Raw genomic sequence first — 19,091 nt, 5'->3', positions numbered from 1 at the left:
TACCGCCTCAGAAAACAGAAGCGAAGTCATCTTTCCCCTTCTTCGAAGAAAGCCCTAACCCTACCTTTTCCATACCCTCCTATTTCTCGCACTACATTCTCCATCTCATCTCGTGATATGGCCGGCCGCGGAAAATCTCTCGGCTCCGGAGCCTCCAAGAAAGCCACCTCCCGGAGCAGCAAGGCCGGCCTCCAATTCCCCGTCGGCAGGATCGCCCGTTTCCTCAAGGCCGGAAAGTATGCGGAACGTGTCGGCGCCGGCGCCCCCGTTTATCTCGCCGCCGTGCTTGAATATCTCGCCGCTGAGGTAATTTCAGTTTTTCTCAAATCTGTGTGATTTATGTTGGAAATTAGGGTTTGGTGGTGCAATCTGTGGTATTTGTTGTAATTATTGTGGTTTTTTTGGTTGATTAGGTATTGGAGCTTGCGGGGAATGCAGCGAGGGATAACAAGAAGACGAGGATCGTACCGAGGCATATACAGCTAGCTGTGAGGAACGATGAGGAATTGAGCAAGTTGCTAGGAACGGTCACGATTGCGAATGGTGGGGTCATGCCCAACATCCACAATCTCTTGCTGCCCAAGAAGACTGGGCCATCCAAGGCTGTTGCTGCAGATGATGATAGTTGAATTTTCTGATGGGTTTTCAGGGTTAGGGTTTTTAATTTCAATGGTCTAGATTTTGTTGTAGGGTTAGATCTAGGGTTTTGTTTCTCTCTTTTTCATTTCTTCTTTTGGTTTTTAGGGTATGGAACTATTTCCCTTTTGTACACTCATGGTGATGGAATGATGAATGTGAATTTTGATATTACTATTTATGGATGGGGATCCTGCATTATCTCGACCGTTCATTTGGGGGAAATTAAGCCCGATCTGTTATGGAGATTTGTATTTCAAGTGAAGTTTGATGTGTGGGGTCCACTGTGATGCATTCATGAAATAGACTGAGGTGGTTCGAGCTATTTAAATTCCCTGAAATTAAAGCCTGATCTGTTTATCTACAATCGTGGTGGGCCCTACACATTGTTTTGTAGGTGTAGGCAGAATAAGATATTGGTGTTGGCCCCTTATTCATCTGGATCATACATCCGGATTTTTAAAAGGAGGCATGGTTGGGAAGCGGCCCTGCCTGGAGGGAATCAATCTGGACGGGCTTTGTGGAGCCCACCGTGACATGGGCTTTATGCTGTTCATCCGTTATTTTATATTGATTTTTATTTTTTTAATTTTTTAAAAATATTGTTAGGCACTTGGATTTTGTATCTATGACTGGAAGATGTATGTTAGGAATTTGCATTAACTAGTGTCACTGTATCCTGTTCTGTTAGACCAACCGAACGTGGGTTCTCCGGCTTCCAAACCTAACGCTGAGAGGTTCGACCAAATAGCTCATTGGCCAAACCAACAAGGTTTGGATTCTGCTCACTACCAAGTTTTTATTGTACTAAGGTTCAGAGAAATATCTTGTTAGTAGGGCTGTACCCGATAGCTCGATTTGACTTGGTTTGAAACTGAGTTGAGTTCAAGCTAAGTCGCTGATTTTTTTAGCTCAAAAATAAAATTTCAAACAGAGTTTGAAGTTGCCTGAGCTCGACTTGACTTGGGTTGAAACCCAGGTTGAATTGAACTAGCTTGGTGACTTGGTTACTTTGATATTAATGTTGGTCATACAGAGATGTTGCTCACAATGAAGTGGCGAGTGGTGCTAAGGAAGGTAATGGATTTTACACGAGGCAGGGATTGTCCCCTGTTACCATGGGATAAGCTTATGGGGTGTTTCGCCCATGGTGTTGGGATGGATTAGGTGGGATGGGATTAAAAAAACATAATTATTAGATATGGTAGGGATTGTCCCTGTTACTTTGGGATAAGCTTAATTGTATGCTATGTTTGTAATATGTTGGTACATTGAATGGATGTACCCACGATCATTTGAAATTATTGAAAATAATGTGTTATCCAAACTGTCCATCTGTTTTGTAATCTTATTTTATGGCATGGGCTTAAAAATCAAGTAGATCCAAAACTTATGTGGCCCTAGAGAAGTTTTCAATGGTAAGTATTTAATATCTGCTACTTTCTATGGTGGGGTCTACTTGAGTTTTAGATCTACCTGATTTTTTGGCCCATGCTCTAAAATGATCTTGAAAAATGGGTGGATGGTGTGGATATAGCCCACACATTATGGTAGGACCTACACAACTTGTTAACATTGAGTAGAATTGGCATGAGACCCAATGCAATTCCATCTAATCTAATTCTAAGCTTTTTCATTCTTCTCAAACGTTGAGTAGAATTGGCACGGGACCAAATGCAATCCAAACGCCCCCTTAATTCCATGCTAAGTTTGTAGTAGAGTGTTACATTGAATGGATATACCCACCATTATTTGAAACTATTGAGAATAATACGTGTTATATCTAAACTGTTCATTTGTTTTGTAACCTCATTTTATGGTTTGGGCCTATAAATGAGGCAGATCCAAAACTTATGTGGCCCCAAAGAAATTTTCAATGGTAGGTATTCAATACCTGCTGCTTTCTACGGTGGGGTGCACTTGAGCTCTAGATTTATTTGATTTTTTGGCCCGTGCTCTAAAACAATCTCGAAAAATAGGTGGACGGTGTGGATATAGCCCACACATCATGGTGGGACCTACACAGCTTGCTAACATTGAGTGGAATTGGTAGGGGACCAGTGCAATTCCATCTAATCTAATTCCAAGCTTTTCCATTCTTCCTAAACATAGAGTGGAATTGGGACGGGACCAAATGCAATTCCATCCCACCTAATCCCATCTAATACTATGTGCCAAATGCCCCCTAATATGAAACAATTTTTTTTTTATTTTTTTTTTTATTAATGTTGTTTACAAGGTGTTTGATGAAATACTTGTAAACAATTGTTGTTGTTTTATATACACTAAGAAATTGAAAGTGCACTCCATGTGTTTGTGAAAATGCCACACATGTTTGAATTGGCCTGAATTGTTGATCGAATTGAGTTGGGTTGGCCAGTTAGGCTCGAGGACCGAGCCGAGTTTGAGTTAGGTCAACTAGTGGCCGAGCCGAGCCGAGTCAAGTTGTGCCAAGCTTGACTTGGTTCGACTCGCGTACACCTCTACTACTTAGTTTCCAATGATGGCCTAGGGCTTCAATGTATGGTTTAGGTTGAGTTCTCATCGTGCAGACGTTCTAGGCCAGGGTTTGGGTTAAGGGAGTTTTGAGGTTTGCTCTTGGTTAACTAGATTATAGTCTTTTAGGGTAAAGACTTGCTTGATTTCTTAGATCTCAATCTATGGCATGTGTAAACATGTGTGCCAACGCGATCCTTTAAATGATGACCAAGGATATCTTATACCCGGTTATTGGAAAGACTGATGATGCATTACAACTAGACCTTCATATATCTTAAACTATAAGTTAATTCATTTAACTAATCATTTAATCAATCATTCATTGCTAGATATCTAGATAAAGATAAGATATTTGATCGTTTATTTTGATTTTGAACCATCATATCATAGTAAATTAATTGTCAAATTTTTATATTTGCTCGTTCATGCATCAAATTAAAATTTTGATCTGCTCATTTTTTCCGTTACCTAAGAATATGTTTAATATACTATCAAATCTATGATCTAGGTTTATGTGAACAAGTCTCTTAAATTTAAGGGTATACATTCTTAGCATAGACCACATGCAAAACCCACTTTATGCATATCTGTTTGTGAAATTGATTGTACAATAACCTGTACATATGATTAATATTCTCATCATCCAATTACTTTAATTTTAGTCTATTATTTGACCAGCTATCTTATTCATATTTACTTAGAATGGATGGTTTAAATAGAAGTTATTCACATTTGAAGATCTTTATTAGAAAAGTGAGATGGGAGACATCCTCTGACTTAGCAGCGTGAGACCATCCCAGTGAGAAAGCCGTTTATTCCTCACACGCCACTAACTGGTTCCCATCCCTCACACGCCACTAATTGGTTCCCATCCCTCACACATGCGCGTAAACACACACACACGTGTGAAGAACGGTGGAAGATCCGAAATATATTTTTTTTTAAAAAATGAAAAAGAAACTCTATGCAATCAGATATAGGTATAGGTTTCCTCTTATGATCTCAGTTGTCCATAGCAGCCCAGGCTTATTGTAACGACTTAGATATTTTTGAATTGTTGAGATTTCTCTTCTTAAGGAAAGGTATTTGGGTTTTTCCCAACCTCTTCCAAAAACAAACGTAGGAATTTCAGTGAGAAAGAGAGCAGTGACAAAGAGAGAGGGATTGAGGAAACCCTAAGCTAGAATTATACAAGTTGGTGATCTAATTCTTCCATTTTGTTTATTTTATTGTAATTTAAGTAAATTTATGCTGATATACACGATGGATGGTTTAGATTAGCCAAATGTCCATCTTATGCATCTACATTGTTCTTGTAAAAAAGATCTAAATCCCTTCGCAATGGTTTTTGCTTTTGCGTAGAGAATTGGTTCTTGATATATAGAGATGGATGATTCGATCCATACGATCCATCAATTTTCTGAGATTGAAACATGCAAGGATCTCAGGGATTAGATCAATCTGATCATCCGGTGGACTGTGTTGATTGTTGCTAATCACATTGTTCTTTCTTTTATTTGTGGCAATATAGGCTATTTTTATCAGAACTGTACAATGAACGGTTCAGATCAACTGTACAATCATCGTTTGGATGTGTTTGAGATATCCAAAGAAAAGATACAATCCTCTGTGCAAGTGATCTTGCGATTTTGCGTAGAGAATCGTGTTGGGCAACCATGATGTGTGGGATTAGCTCCATACCAATAATATGATTTCTAAGGTCTGAATATGTTAGAACCCTAAATATCATGATGATCCGATCATCAGGTGGGCACACTGATTCAATTAATATTCTAGATAAATCATGAACTGTAGATCATGCTAAATCACCAACGTGTGAGACACGATCTGATCTAATTGGTTCATTGGATCTCTGGGATCAAACTGCATTGAGATACCAAGTTTTGGAATGATTTGACTCTGTTGGGCCACATTGATCAGATAATCATTATGATCCAATTATGTAGTTTGACTAATGTGGATCATGGATGGATCGGATCAAGCTGATTTTTGGTCACCTCTTTGAATTGATCAAGAGAAGGCCGATGATTGGTTTAGATCTGTCCATTAGGCATAATTGGTTCCTAGATCATTAGTTAATAAAAATCTCCAATTTTCTGATTCGAATTGTAAAAAAACAAATCGAATATGATCTTTGTCAATTCGACTTTCGATTGGAGTCGATTCGATCAACAGAGTAAAAAATGTCTAGATATTGAATGTCTGAATCCCTGTTCGTGTCGGTTCGATCGATAGACCATCGATTCGAGTTAATTCGATCGATAGTGTAATTGATTCGATCAACAGTGCTGTTGATTCGATCAATAAACACCTTAAAATTATCTATTTGATTTTAGGATTGGGAATATGAATTTGTGCACCATTTAGATTGTAGATTTGATTAAATTAAGCATGCACATACCATTATTTGTCACAGGATAGTGGTCAACCACTTTGATGTGATCAAGTGTGCCCCACATTAATTTATGATGCTTACGAACCATGTGTTGAGAGTTGGGTCCGAAGGGATTCGATTGAACATCATATGATCTTGTGTGGACCTCACTGTAGGAAATTGATCAATCAAAGGTGGGCCTCACCATCTAAAGTAATATGATTAGTAAATGATTTCATTTATATGATTGTAATAGGGATTTCTAAATCGATCCAATCTGAGTATTTTACAAAATCATTTCCATCAAATCCAGTTGAGTGATCCCAAGGTGTTTCCTTCTATTAAAATTAAAATAGATTGAATATTATTTGTTTAATTTGTTTTGATATACTGTTTGAGATTGATTTAATTTAAACTAATTTGTCGATATATGTTCACATGCTAATTCATTAATGCATGTCCACATGTATGAATGCTTCACTTATTATGGTTTTGAACATTGGTTGCCAATTATGTATATGCTGGAAAAGATATTGTATTATGAACCATTAAAGAATGGGGAAGCATAATCATCTTCCATTTCATAGCATATGCATAGTCAATCCCGGGGGACCTTCGTGGAAGAAATGTCCATCATGTTAGAATTATTTTCAGATGTGGGCCATGCTCATGCTTACTAAAAGGTGGAGGCGTACCTAAATGGTGGATGCGGGTTGACGATTATCCAACCCAAGTAAATGGACGATCATCCCATCATATGCATTCATGTATTATATTTATTTTATGTTTTCCTGTTATTTTAATTTTGATGTGAATAAACCATGCTGAGTTTTATCACTAGGCCTGACCAACTTCTATTTTATTAATGGAAAAACTATACAGATGTAATGGAGGCTGATGAGTTGGCCCAAGAATAGGATGGTGCCATTGAGCCAGTGAGTAATACACGTGAGAGGTGACCATACCTGACGGAAGAAAAAGTAGTTTCCTTGACCGGTCTTAATTATTAATTTAGTTCTTATTTCTTATTTTTGGAACAAATTATGATTTGTTGCTTGAGGTAGTGGCATTGAATTGTAATTTTGGACATGATTATTTGAATTAAGCCATAATTTTAGACATGTGAATACAACCTCAAATGGGTTGGTCTTCAAGTAAGGTTTGATAGATGAGCTTAAATGGTTAATAGTTTTGGTTGTATGGTATGTGCTTGTGTTTGGATGAAACCTAGATTTCATGTTAACAATATTAGACTTATAGCTATGCATAGATGTAATGGTTGGGTTAAGTATACTTAGTGTACAAGTCAGGTTGCGTGGTTTGGTACTTGAAATTCAGGCCGTGACATCATGCCCTAAAATGGATGGATGGTGTGTGGATAAAACACATACATCATTGTGGGGTACACAACATCGTCCAATGGGACGCAATCTGCTTTCAACTCATTGAAATCCACTTGGAATTTGGGCATTAATTAATGGTGCAATTAATGATAATAAATAATTGTGTAATTAATGGTAACAAATAAGGTAATAAAGTGAAAAAGTAAAAGGGGTCACAACTTGGATGGGCTCCACTACAGTGGTTATGGGAAATTCAGGCCATCTATTAGGTAGATCCCTCCATGATAGACCCATGGTAAAAAAAACAAAAAAATCAGCCCCATTTGAGTGGTGGACTGCATGATTGGAAACAATGTATAGGACAACCCTTGCCCGGCAAACTATTTCCCTTTGTGTGGCCCACCCGAACCATGAATAGACTTGTTTTTTAAGACTTAGGCCTAAGTTTTGGTATGACATATAATAGTTAGAGTGGATTTCACAGTCATGGCGTTGTGTAAAAACAAAGGGTGGACGTCTCTATCCCAACGGTTTCATTTCTTATGGCCCATGGGCACCTTTAATTTTTTGACCCCTATTCATGTGTCCCACATTAAAGAAACAATAAAGAGCTAAATGTCCATCTGTACATCATAGGCCCAGTACGATGGTTATATGAAATCCACTCCAACCATTACATGTGTCACCAAAACAATAAAATTCAGACCCATTTGTGATTCGAGTGGACCAAGCCAAGTGCAATAGCTTGGAGTGTGAGCATTGCCTTATACATTGTTTCCAAATGTGCAGTTTGTTTGAATGAGGTTGATTTTTAGGCTCTTGGCCTGCCATGGGATAGACCCATCTAGTGCATGGACGGAGCTGATTTTTGGGCCCTTTACCTACCATGGGATGATGCACCTAGTGGATGGGGTGGATTTCACATAAACATCATGTGGGAGCACCTAAGCTGCCGGTAGGGCTGTATATGAACCGAGTTAGCTCGGTTAGCTCGCTCGACTCAACTCGAAAAAGCTCGATTCAACTCGGTTCAAAATTGAGTTCGAGCTGAGTCAAACTGATTTTTTGAGCTCGAAAAATTTTCGAACCGAGTTCAAGCTTGCCCGAGTTCGACTCAACTCGGATCAATCGAACCCCAATTCGAAACGAACTCAGATTGAACCAATTCGGTGACTCGGTTACTTTGATATTGATGTTGCTCACCAAGTGTTTGATGAAATGACTCAACGAAGTGTCAGTTAGTGGCGACGAAGGTATGTATGTGAAACAAATACCATTTTTCCTTGACTTTGATATTGCATATAAGGTGTTTGATGAAATGACTCAACGAAGTGTCAGCTGGTAGCAAGAAAGGTATGTATATAAAACAAATACCATTTTTTCTTGATTTTGATATTATAAGGTGTTTGATGAAATACCTGTAAACTGTTGCTGCTTTTTTTTTTTTGTTTTTTTTTTACATATAGTAAGAAATTGAAAGTGCACTCCATGTGTTTGTGAAAATATCGCACAAGCTCGATCTTGGCTCGAATTGGCCCGAGCTACTATCCGAATCGAGCCGAGCAGGCTAGTCAGGCTCGAGGACCGAGTCGAGACAAGTTCTAGCTGAGGTCAGCTAGTGGCCGAGCCAAGTCAGCTCGAACTCGGCTCAACTCGGCCCTCGAGCCTGACTGGCCACCTCGGCTTGGTTCGGTTAGCAGCTCGGGCCAATTTGAGTTGAGTTCGAGCCAAGACCGAGCCGAGTTCGCCATTATAGCATTTTCACAAACATTTGGACTACACATTCAAAATCTCACTATATTTGAGACAATAGCAATGGTTTTACAAGTATTTTATCAAACACCTTCTAAGCAACATAAAAATCAAGAAAAAAAGGGTGTTGGTTTCATATACATACCTTCCTTGCCACCGGCCACACTTCTTTGAGTCATTTCATCAAACACTTGGTGAGCAACATCAATATCTTAGTAACCGAGTCACCGAACTGGTTCGATCCGAGTTTGATTCGAGCTGGGTTTGATCCAGGTCAAGTCGAGCTGGGGCCAGCTCGAACTCGGCTCGAACTCATTTTCGAGCTCAAAAAATCAGCTTGACTCAACTTGAACTCAGCTTCGAACCGAGTCGAATCGAGTTTTTTTGAGTCGAGTCAAGCGAGCTAACCGAGCTAGCTCAGTTCGTGTAGACCTCTATGTACACCTCTAGCTGCCGGCCCTTTTTACGGTCTCTCCTATGTATTTATTAACTTACTTATTACCATTACTTAATAGCCAAATTCTAAGATGTTTGACATACACCCGGTTGCACTCGAGAGGATGTTATGAACTTCCAAGGTTCTGAAATTGGAATGAAAGCCCAATCCTGATTTTAGTAGGTTTTATGCCCCCTTCATATCTGGTCTGCCGGGAATTTCTAAAAAAATACTGCTAGCAGCAATTATGCAAGAGAAATGTCATTGGTTCAAAAATTCAACATGGAGGGCATGTGGTCCATTGATATTGGGATTAGACTTAGTCCTAATTATGTATAGTTTCCTATCCAAACGGATCCTATCTGGACGGACCTTTTAAGCAAGCTAGGGTTTTGGTATGCGATTGCCACTTGTAAAGTTGACATTTGAAGCCAATGAAAATTGTTAATTTATGTGGCAATGATGAAAATATCATTTTAAGGCTCAGAATTTGACTGGACGATATACTACTGTTATTAATGAGATGGGATTGAGATGACTCCATCTAAGCAGTACTACTTACGGAACAACATTCAAACATGTTGTGCCGATCAAAACCCACTAAGCTAGGAGAGAGATCCGTCTAAGTGTGCCAGTACCCAATTCACATCTTAACAAAACTGACGCACTTGAGATAGCATGAGAGATCATACATGCATGCTCGTAAAGTTAGAAATTAATTCAATAGGCCTTTCGCTTGGCAAGATAGGGTTCTCTTGATGTAGTAAGATTAGATTAGATTGCAAGCTGGTATCGAAGATAGGGATTAAGATTTGATTGGCTGGCAAGCTACGGTCATAAATGGGGTGGGATTGCAGCGGAGATGGGCCCAATATAATACGTACTCCACCAAACAACTTTCGAACATGCCGCGTGCACAATGGCCTGTCGTCTAATCAAATTCCACCATATCAAGGTGAAAGGAACTCATCCAAATGGGACAGTACTCAATCCACATCCTAATTGGACTGGCCCACTTGAGACAGCACGAGAGATCGGACATTCATACTTGTACAATGAGAAATTAATTAAATGAGCCTTTCCCTTAGCAGGATGGGGGTGTCAATAGAGATATTCCTGTGTCATACACTCCGTCCATTTGTTTCCTAAGCTCATTTCAGGAGATGACCCCAAAAACGACAAAGACCCAAAGCTTGAACGGGCTATACCATAGGAAATAATGGGGGATCTAAACCCCCACCATTGGAACCTTCCTAGTGCCAGTGATGTTATTCTTCCATTTCATAAGGTTTTACACCTGGATGAAGTGAAACATAAATATCGGTCCCATCCAAAACTTCTCTGGCACCCAAGAAGGTAAAAACAGTAGCCGTTCAATCTCGCTGTTTCCTGTGGTGTGGCCCACTTGAGTTTCAGATTTGCCTTTTTTTTTTTTTTGGCTCATGCCCTCTTTCAAAACTGATGAGTGGAGTGGATGTCACATGGATATCACAGTGGGCCTTGCATAGCTTCGTCACATGGAGAGAGAGGAAGGAAGAGCTGTCCCTTATACAGTAAAATCTCAACCATTCCCTATAACAAATCTACCCTTTCATGACAATAGCTTTGAAGACTACTTGCAAAGGCAAAATTGTCTAGAAGCTACTAAGTTATATATAATAGAGATGTCTTGAAGCTCTTGCATTTTACATGTTTGACGATTTGCTTGCTTGTGTTGAAAATATTTTATATTGTTTATCCTATTGATTTACACATAGAAGGGAAAGGTGTGTGGTTTCCCAACATAGAGATGTTTTCATGAGGCATAGATCTACAATAACTTGACACATTGATTTAATTAGCAGACAAATGATAAATATAAACTGCTAATCAAGTGAACTAAATGTTTTTCTTTTAAAATCCCAAATGATGAATGAGTGCCTGGTACTCTAATGGGTACATCAACACCTTAATGGGTATGTGTATGGGTACCATTACAGGCCCAACGGAGGTATAAGTATGGGATTGAATGCAGTACCCATTGGTGGGTTGGCTATGGGTACCCAGGCACCTGACTGGAGCTGGGTCCATTGACACCCCCCCATGAGAAGGGTGCATTACTAGCAGAAGTAATAAAATTATATCTGGACAGACTCCAAAAGTGGATGAATATGGAAAACCAATGAAGTATGTTACTTATGATTACTTTTTGTTATTTGTTTTGAAATTATTACAGCAGGTTCGTCTAGTAATTAGTGAGGCGGCCATTTGGTCGCCTGTGATACTAGGCCAATGGGTCAAAAATGGGTTTGTGCTTCAGGTGTTGGACGATCTACTCGACACTAGTGTGGGCTTAGAGGGCTATAAGGCTCATAAACTCTTTCATTCATCAATAGGGCCCTGGTTGGTCACTTTTCTGGGTCCGGATCGAGAAGTGGAAGTCATAAAAAAGAGATGTTTCTCTTCACACCTCAAATCAAGAGGAAAGTAGTTTGTCAAGCTGGCCTATATAGATATGTAGATGCCTTTTAATAGGTTGTTCTTCTTCATCAAAGCTATTGATGGACCAGCTGAAAAAGTGTGATATTCTGTGGAAGACGTGGGAAAAAAGGAATCGCAATGGTTTGCCTGCTTCCTCTCGCAGCCTTGGAAATCTATTTAACAGATTTTAAAAAATAAAATAAAATTAATTGGGCGACATTCAAATTGTATTCTTGCAAACAGATGAAAATAGGTTTTAAAGAGATGAAACCATTTCTCAAAATCTTTAGTGCTCTGAAGGATACAAATGACATTTTTCACCTATTTTACTTAGGATTGTCTATAAAACAGACTGTAGAGGGGATATGGGATGTTTTACTTGGTTGGAGAATCGTGTGAGATATCCTTAACAATCTGGTGGTGGGGAATTTTGGTCAATGGAACATACATGATAGAGGCGAGCCATATGAATGACTTAAATTGCTCTTATTTGTGGACTTTGGGCCAATACGAATGGTTCCGGATCAGCTTATTCAATACAACAACTTTCTGCCTAATTCTAATCCCAGTTTTGCATTTGCAGACCATAATCTTAATGATCCAATAGGTTGGTACCTACCTACAAATGGATGGTAAAATAGAATATTGGCAATGGTTACCTTCAAATGGGAAAAGAGTCAATTAGAATGAGAGGATCACCCGATTTGTGTGAGTTATAAAGTGGGCCATCCACACGGACAAATCCTGCAATCTACCTGGCTCATGGATTGATGCACCTCTTTGCCCGGTTTGGGTCTTGCACAACAAGTTCTCTTTCAGCTGTGCTCTCTAAAGTCTAATTGGACATCCTCTGTATAGTCAAGCAAACTATTCATACTGCAGTTTGTAAGACTGAACACATGGGCTTTTAGTGTGCTAAATGAATCCCAATGTATTGTGCACATTCTTCGGTTGAGCCTACAATGTCCTGGCAAAAATATCAATTTCCATGCAAATAGAAATGAGAGATGATGTTTCATTTTTTCAAAATGCATGAGTGATGTTTATATGACTATTAGGCAAGGATTTAATTTGATTTTCCTATTAAATACCTACGGGTTCCTTTATTCTCTTCTAAGCTTCGCATGTAAGATTGCTAACTTTTGGTTGATTGCTTCAATAAAAAGCTTGGAAAATGAAAATTGTCCCTCTTACCCTTCATTGGCAGGTTAGAGCTAATAAAATCAACCCTCTCTAATCTTTAGATATACTGGTCTCACGCTTTCCTGCTTGCTACTTGTTATGATACTATTGAGTGGCGTATCAGGAACTTCATTTGGGGCTTTACTAAATTTCATTTAACTGGATGGGGCCAAATCTGTAGGCCTAAAAATGGTGGGCTCGGAATTATCTCCCATGAATCATTTGCAAAAGCCTGCCTTCTTAAACAATTTTGAAAAATCCTGTACAAAGAAGAGAGCCTTTGGGGAATGTGGGTTCAAGTCGATTTGGCAAATCATAGTTCTTCATAATGCATTGTGGGCCTAAAGGAGCATCCCTAGTATTTGTGACATCGCGAAGCACTATATGAGGTTCCTTATTGGCAATGAAAATTTTACTAGCTTTTGGTTCTCTGTGGGAACCAACTTAGTAAGCATGTCAGCCGGATTCATACTTGTGTGAATTTTCTCTAGAGTCACGCCTCCTTCCTCAAGTACACATCGGATAAAATGGTGACGCACATCAATATGTTTAGTACGTGAGTAATAAACAAAATTTTTAGCCAAATTGATCGTGCTTTCGCTATCACAATTAATTGGTACGGCTTCCTGCTGAAGCCATAACTGATTTATCATCCCTCTCAACCAAACACCTTCCTTGAACGCTTCTGTCACTGCCATATACTCAACTTCAGTTGTGGAAAGAGCCACCACAAACTAAAGCTTCGACATCCAACTGATCACTCCACCCGCTAGTACAAGCAAGTAACCAGAAGTTGACCTTCTATTGTCCACATTGCCACATAGTCAGAATCTACATAACCTACTAACTCGGCCCTTGATTTCTTAAAAGATAAGACGTGGTCTTACATACCTCGAATTATTCGAAGTAGCCATTTCACTACTTCCCAGTGTTGCTTGTCGGGGTTAGACATGTATCTGCTAACAACACCCATTGCATGTGAAATATCTAATCTTGTACATACCATAATATATATCAAGCTGCCAACTGTGCTCGATTAAGGCACATGAGACATATCCTGCTTTTCTTCATCAGTTTTAAGACACTGTTCAGAAGAGAGCTTGAAGTGAGCCGTGGGGAACGCTGACCGACTTAGCCTTATCCATCCCATACTTCATCAATACCTTCTCCAGGTATTCCGCCTGAGATAACCATAACCTGCTCCTCTTCCCGTCTTTATATATATCAATGCTGAAAACCCTTCTTGTAGCCCCCAGATCTTTCATCTCGAATGTCCCTGATAACTGAGTCTTCAATAAGTTGATCTCAGACATGCTATGACTGGCGATAAGCATGTTATCGATGTTCAAAACCAGAATAATGAATTTCCCATCACTCAGTCTCTTGTAATATATACAATGATCATATTCACTCCTGGTAAACTTCTAACTCATCATGAAAGAATCAAACTTTTTTACACCACTGCCTAGGCGACTGTTTCAGGCTGTACAATAACCTCTTTAACCTGTAAACCTTGTTCTCTGCCCCTTGTATTCGTAACTTTTTGGTTGCTTCATGTAGATTTGCTATTCTAATTCCCCATGCAAGAAGGTAGTCTTCACATCTATCTGCTTTAGCTCAAGATCGTATTGGGAAATCAATGCCAACACGAATCTGATAGATATTTGCTTCACAACTAGCGCGAATATCTCAGTGAAGTCGACACATTCTCTCTGAGCGTATCCCTTCAATACCAATCTTGCCTTGTACCTATCATGTTTTTTTTTTCTTGAAGATTCACTTGCATCTGATCATTTTTCGGTCGATGGGAAGCTCCACCAGCTCCCATGTCTCGTTCTTGTATAAGGAGTCCATCTCATCATTCATCGCGACTTTTCACTTTTCGGCATCATGCTCATCAAGAGCTTCCTAAAGAGTAGTAGATGAATCCCCCGTGTAACACACAATCTATTTGGGAGAGAAATCCGGCATATCTTGTTAGCTTGAGTCATCAGAAATGACTTGGACCAATGAGACCTGACGACACTGGAATTTCTTGTGCCTTCAACAAGGACGATCCACACCCAATTATAATTTATAACTTATATATTGATCAGGTTCGGGTTGGATCGGGCTGCCCAAGATGTCAACCCTAACCTGGCCCAAGTTTTATCGGGTTGGTGTTTGTATAGTCCAAGCCCGAGACTGAACCTGATTCATCATGCCCGAGCCCAACCCAATGTCAGGTCGGTCATGGGTTGGTCAGGTTGAACCTGCCCAACTTCCAGCCCTAGCCAGTGATGAGGAAGATTGGGACTCACATGCGAATTACACATCTACTACTGAAGCCAAAAGTGCAGAAGCAATCAACAAGCAAGCCTTCGTAACCGTGGTAGAAGATCATTATGATGAAGCCAACTTTGTATCAAAGAGCCAAAGTGCGACAATTAACTACACGAAGGATTGAATCGTGGATTTTAGGTGTTCCAACCATATGACGGGCGATGAGAAGAAATTTCGAAGCATATGTCCATATGATAGAAATCGGGTGGTCGTGACAGCCAACAACTCACAACACCCTGTGAAGCACATAGGTGATGCAAAGACCATGATATTTTTTGGCGAGGACCAAGTATTATGTGGAATCTACCATGTTCCTGGTATAGAGAAGAATTTGTTATCTATTCCATAGATAACTAGGACATGACATTGTTCTATTCTGGCCTAAAGACGTGCAAAATTTTTAGAAGGTCACTGTGTAAGGTACCCTTGTGATGACAAGAAAGAAGGTCAAGTTTTTTGCATGTGATGTCATCTGAAAAAACATGTGGAGAAGATCAAATGGAATGAAACTTCATATCTTTGGCATGCTCCGTTAGGGCATGTAGGATACAAAACGATCCATGAGATTGCAAAACGTGGACTTGTCAAAGAACTTCTGAAGCTAGAGTTCAGTTCAGAATACAGGTGCAGGATGCCGAATAGGCAAGGCACGTTGACTAAACTTTGAAGACTCATAGTTTTAGTCAAGAGAACCCTTGGAGCTGGTACATATAGATGTATTTGGAAAAGTGAAGTACCTATCGGTAGGTTGTAAACACTACATGATCACCTTTATTGATGACTTCTCGGGGTATGTTTGGGTTTATTTCTTAAAAGAAAAATCTGAAGCATTCGAGAAGTTTAGGGAATTTTGTGCAGAGGCAGAGACATTGGTTGGATGAAACATCCGTTGTGTTCGATCCGACAATGGTAGAGAATACACTTTAGAAGAGTTTGAGTACTTAAAGGGGCATATAATTCAGAGGAAACTCACTTGTGCGAACACTTCACAGCAAAACAGAGTGGCAGAACGAAAGAATCGACATTTGGGAGACATGCCGATGCATGTTGCGTGCAAAAAATGTGAGACCACAATTTTAGGTTGAGTGTATAGCAACAACGGCATATGTGATCAACTGCCTACTGCAACCTCAGCTAGGTTTTGTCTCTTCGTATGAGAACCTACTTGGAGGCAAGCCAACAGTTAAGCATCTTCGTGTGTTCGGGTATGTCTGTTATGTTTTTCTCATGGAAAACTTACAAACAAAACTCGAGAAAGGGTGTTGAGATGCATCTTTGTGGGCTACGATACTAAGAGAAAAGGTTGGAGGTGTTGTGATCCAACGACTAGAAAAATCTGTCTCATGTAATGTAAGCTTTGATGCCAAATTCTTTAGAGTTTGAACATGAGGTGCAGAACCATCATAATGAAGGGGAATCAAAGCAAGTAGGTCAGTCTGGGACTGAATCAAGTTCTCATGATACTTAAAGTTGCTGAACCAAAGTTATAGGAAGTTGATGTTCTTCTACCTGACAGTTCTCCAAGGCATCGTAAAAGCCCTTGGAAAACAGGAATTAATTCACCAAAGGACCGTACTTCCGAGGAGAAATGCAATTCACAGCTCAAGGATGTGGAGGAAGATGCAGGCCCAAGACCATGGAGATCTTCATGTGTAAGACAGCCTAACCCCAAATACATAAATGGTGCTTTTGTAGAAATCTTTAAAGAAGAGGAAACTTCTTGCAACAACTTGGAAACCCGCAACATAGAAGAGCTGGCTTCTTTTGAAGCCGCACAAGCTGTTAAGGTGTAGTAAATCACAATGGGCTAGGAGATTGTTGCCTTCAGGAAAAAAAAACATCGGAATTGGTCCTGTGTCCATGTACAAGGTGAAAAGATGGTCATACGGGATTATAGAATGTTACAAGGGGCATTTGTTGGTATGCTGATTTAGTCAACAGTACAGAATTAACTTCAACAAGACTTTCAGTCTAGTTGCAAAGATCGCTTCTGTATGTATGCTGATTGCACTCGCGACAAGCAAAGGGTGAAAGCTTTGGCAGATAGATGTCAAAAATGCATTGTTGTATGGAGAGATTGATAAAGAAATATTCATGGAACTACCACATGGTTTTGAGGACCAACAGAAGCCAGAGTATGTTTGCAAGCTGCATAAAGCACTTTATGGACTAAAGCAAGCACCGCGAGCCTAATACGATAAGATCATAGAGTTTTTGGTGTTTAATGGTTACATAGTGGCACCAGTAGATTCAAGCTAATTTATGAAGTAGTAGGATGTGCAGATTACTATAGTGCTAAAATCCATGTGGATGATCTCATCATTACTGGAGATGACACAAAAAAAGTTATGCTGATCCAGGAGAGCGTCTCCATAAGACTTGAGATGAAAGAGCTCGGGGAGCTCAAACACTTTCTTGGTCTGGAAGTAGATTGGTGTGATAAGAGAGTGTTCTTATACCAAAAGAAGTATGCTACAAACTTGCTAGGCAAGTTTAGGATGGAGAGCTGCAAGTCGGTCTCAACTCTAGAAGAAGTAAACAAGAAGTTGAAAAGTGATGTGGGGGAGCTACTGGAGGATGAAACCATATACTGATAGTTGGTCGGTGGTCTGATTTATCTAACATTGACATGAACAGACATTGCTTACGCAGTTGTAGTAGTAAGCAGGTTCATGCAAAATCTAAGGCAGTCATACTTGGAAGCGGTTCTGTGCATCTTACAACACATCAAAGGAACAATAGATTTTAGGATTCTCTATGAAAAGAGAGTCTGATGCAAGATAGTTGGGTTCTGTGATGTGGATTACGAAGCAATTTATCGACATGCAGATCCACCATAGGGTATGTGTTCAACTTCGGTTCAGGAGCAATATCTTGGTGTAGCAAGAGACAACCGACAGTGTCACTTTCGACAACCGAAGTAGAATACATAGCTGCAACTATGGTGGCACAAGAATGTCAATGGCTTGTGGAATTGATGATTGACATTAAGCAGCAAGCTAACTACCCAGTTAGACTATACGACGACAATGAGAGTGCAGTTTGACTAGCAGAAAATCTGGTATTTCAGGCTCGTACGAAACACATTGAATTGCATCATCACTTCATCAGAGAGAAGGTACTAAAAGGCGATATTAGTCTTGTCCCGATTAATACAAAAGAGCAAACAACGGACATCTTGACAAAGGGTTTGTCTTTCCTGAAGTTCTCCAAATTCCGATGGCGGCTTGGCATGAGTAAAGAATCGGTGGTGAGGGGGGAGTGTTGGAATCATCACAGACTCTACCACATCACCAGAGGGGTAGGGCCGGTGGTTGTTTCTAAGTAAAATTAGGACTGTTTTATTTAAGTTAATTGTCTTAGTTAGAATAGCACTTTGTTTGAGCTGATCTTATCTAAGCTAAATTAGGATTATTTATTTTGTTAAGAGTTCTAATTAGATTATAATTTTATTTTGATTCTACGAGTACACATCCATAGTTTTTTAGTTCAAAGAGAAAAAGAGAGAGAGAAAAAGTATTGAATAAGTTTTCTTATAAAAAAAAAAAAAAAGCTCTCTTCAACGTGTAAACAATCTCGTGGTTTGTTTTAGGAGTGCAGGAATAAGAGAATTTCTTCGCTTCTTCTTCAATCCTCTCTTTCTTCTTTCCAGTTCTTTGTGTTGAGCTTGTTAGTGCCGAGATATTACTACGTCTAAAAAAATGAGAGCACCCTCCATGCGACAATCACAGTGTTTAAAACATAGATTACAGTTTTGTCGTGTGGCAACTTTAACACTCTCCGTGTTAAGCAACCAGGATCAACTTGGTATCGTCCCATAGAAGATACACATAATCGCTTGCATCACACATGATTTTAAAAGAAAGATCCAATCAAGTGGTTACATAATGGGATCGCTAGTCAACATATCCTTAAGCTTGGTGGAAGCTTTCTGACATTCCTTACACCACTCAAAGGGAGTATCTTTTTGAAGAAGATTGCACAAATGATGAGAGATAAGACTAAAGTCCTTTCTGAACCTTTAGTAAAAGTCGGCGTATCCTAAAAAGGATCGCACATTACGTAT

General features: G+C 39.6%; 1 protein-coding gene across 1 annotated transcript; it reads left to right on the top strand.

Moving 5' to 3' along the window:
- On the top strand, nucleotides 1–821 carry LOC131237844 (protein H2A.7). Its single transcript, XM_058235862.1, has 2 exons — nucleotides 1–306; nucleotides 414–821. The coding sequence occupies exons 1-2, from the start codon at nucleotides 118–120 to the stop codon at nucleotides 627–629; spliced, it is 405 nt and encodes a 134-aa protein (XP_058091845.1). The 5' UTR covers nucleotides 1–117; the 3' UTR covers nucleotides 630–821.
- Nucleotides 822–19,091: the final 18,270 nt, after the last annotated feature.

This window comes from Magnolia sinica, chromosome 1 (genome assembly GCF_029962835.1).
Source record: "Magnolia sinica isolate HGM2019 chromosome 1, MsV1, whole genome shotgun sequence".
In the NCBI taxonomy this organism is placed as follows: domain Eukaryota; kingdom Viridiplantae; phylum Streptophyta; class Magnoliopsida; order Magnoliales; family Magnoliaceae; genus Magnolia; species Magnolia sinica.
The sequence above is the reverse complement of the archived record's forward strand: the minus strand, read 5'-3'. Positions and strand labels throughout refer to the sequence as shown.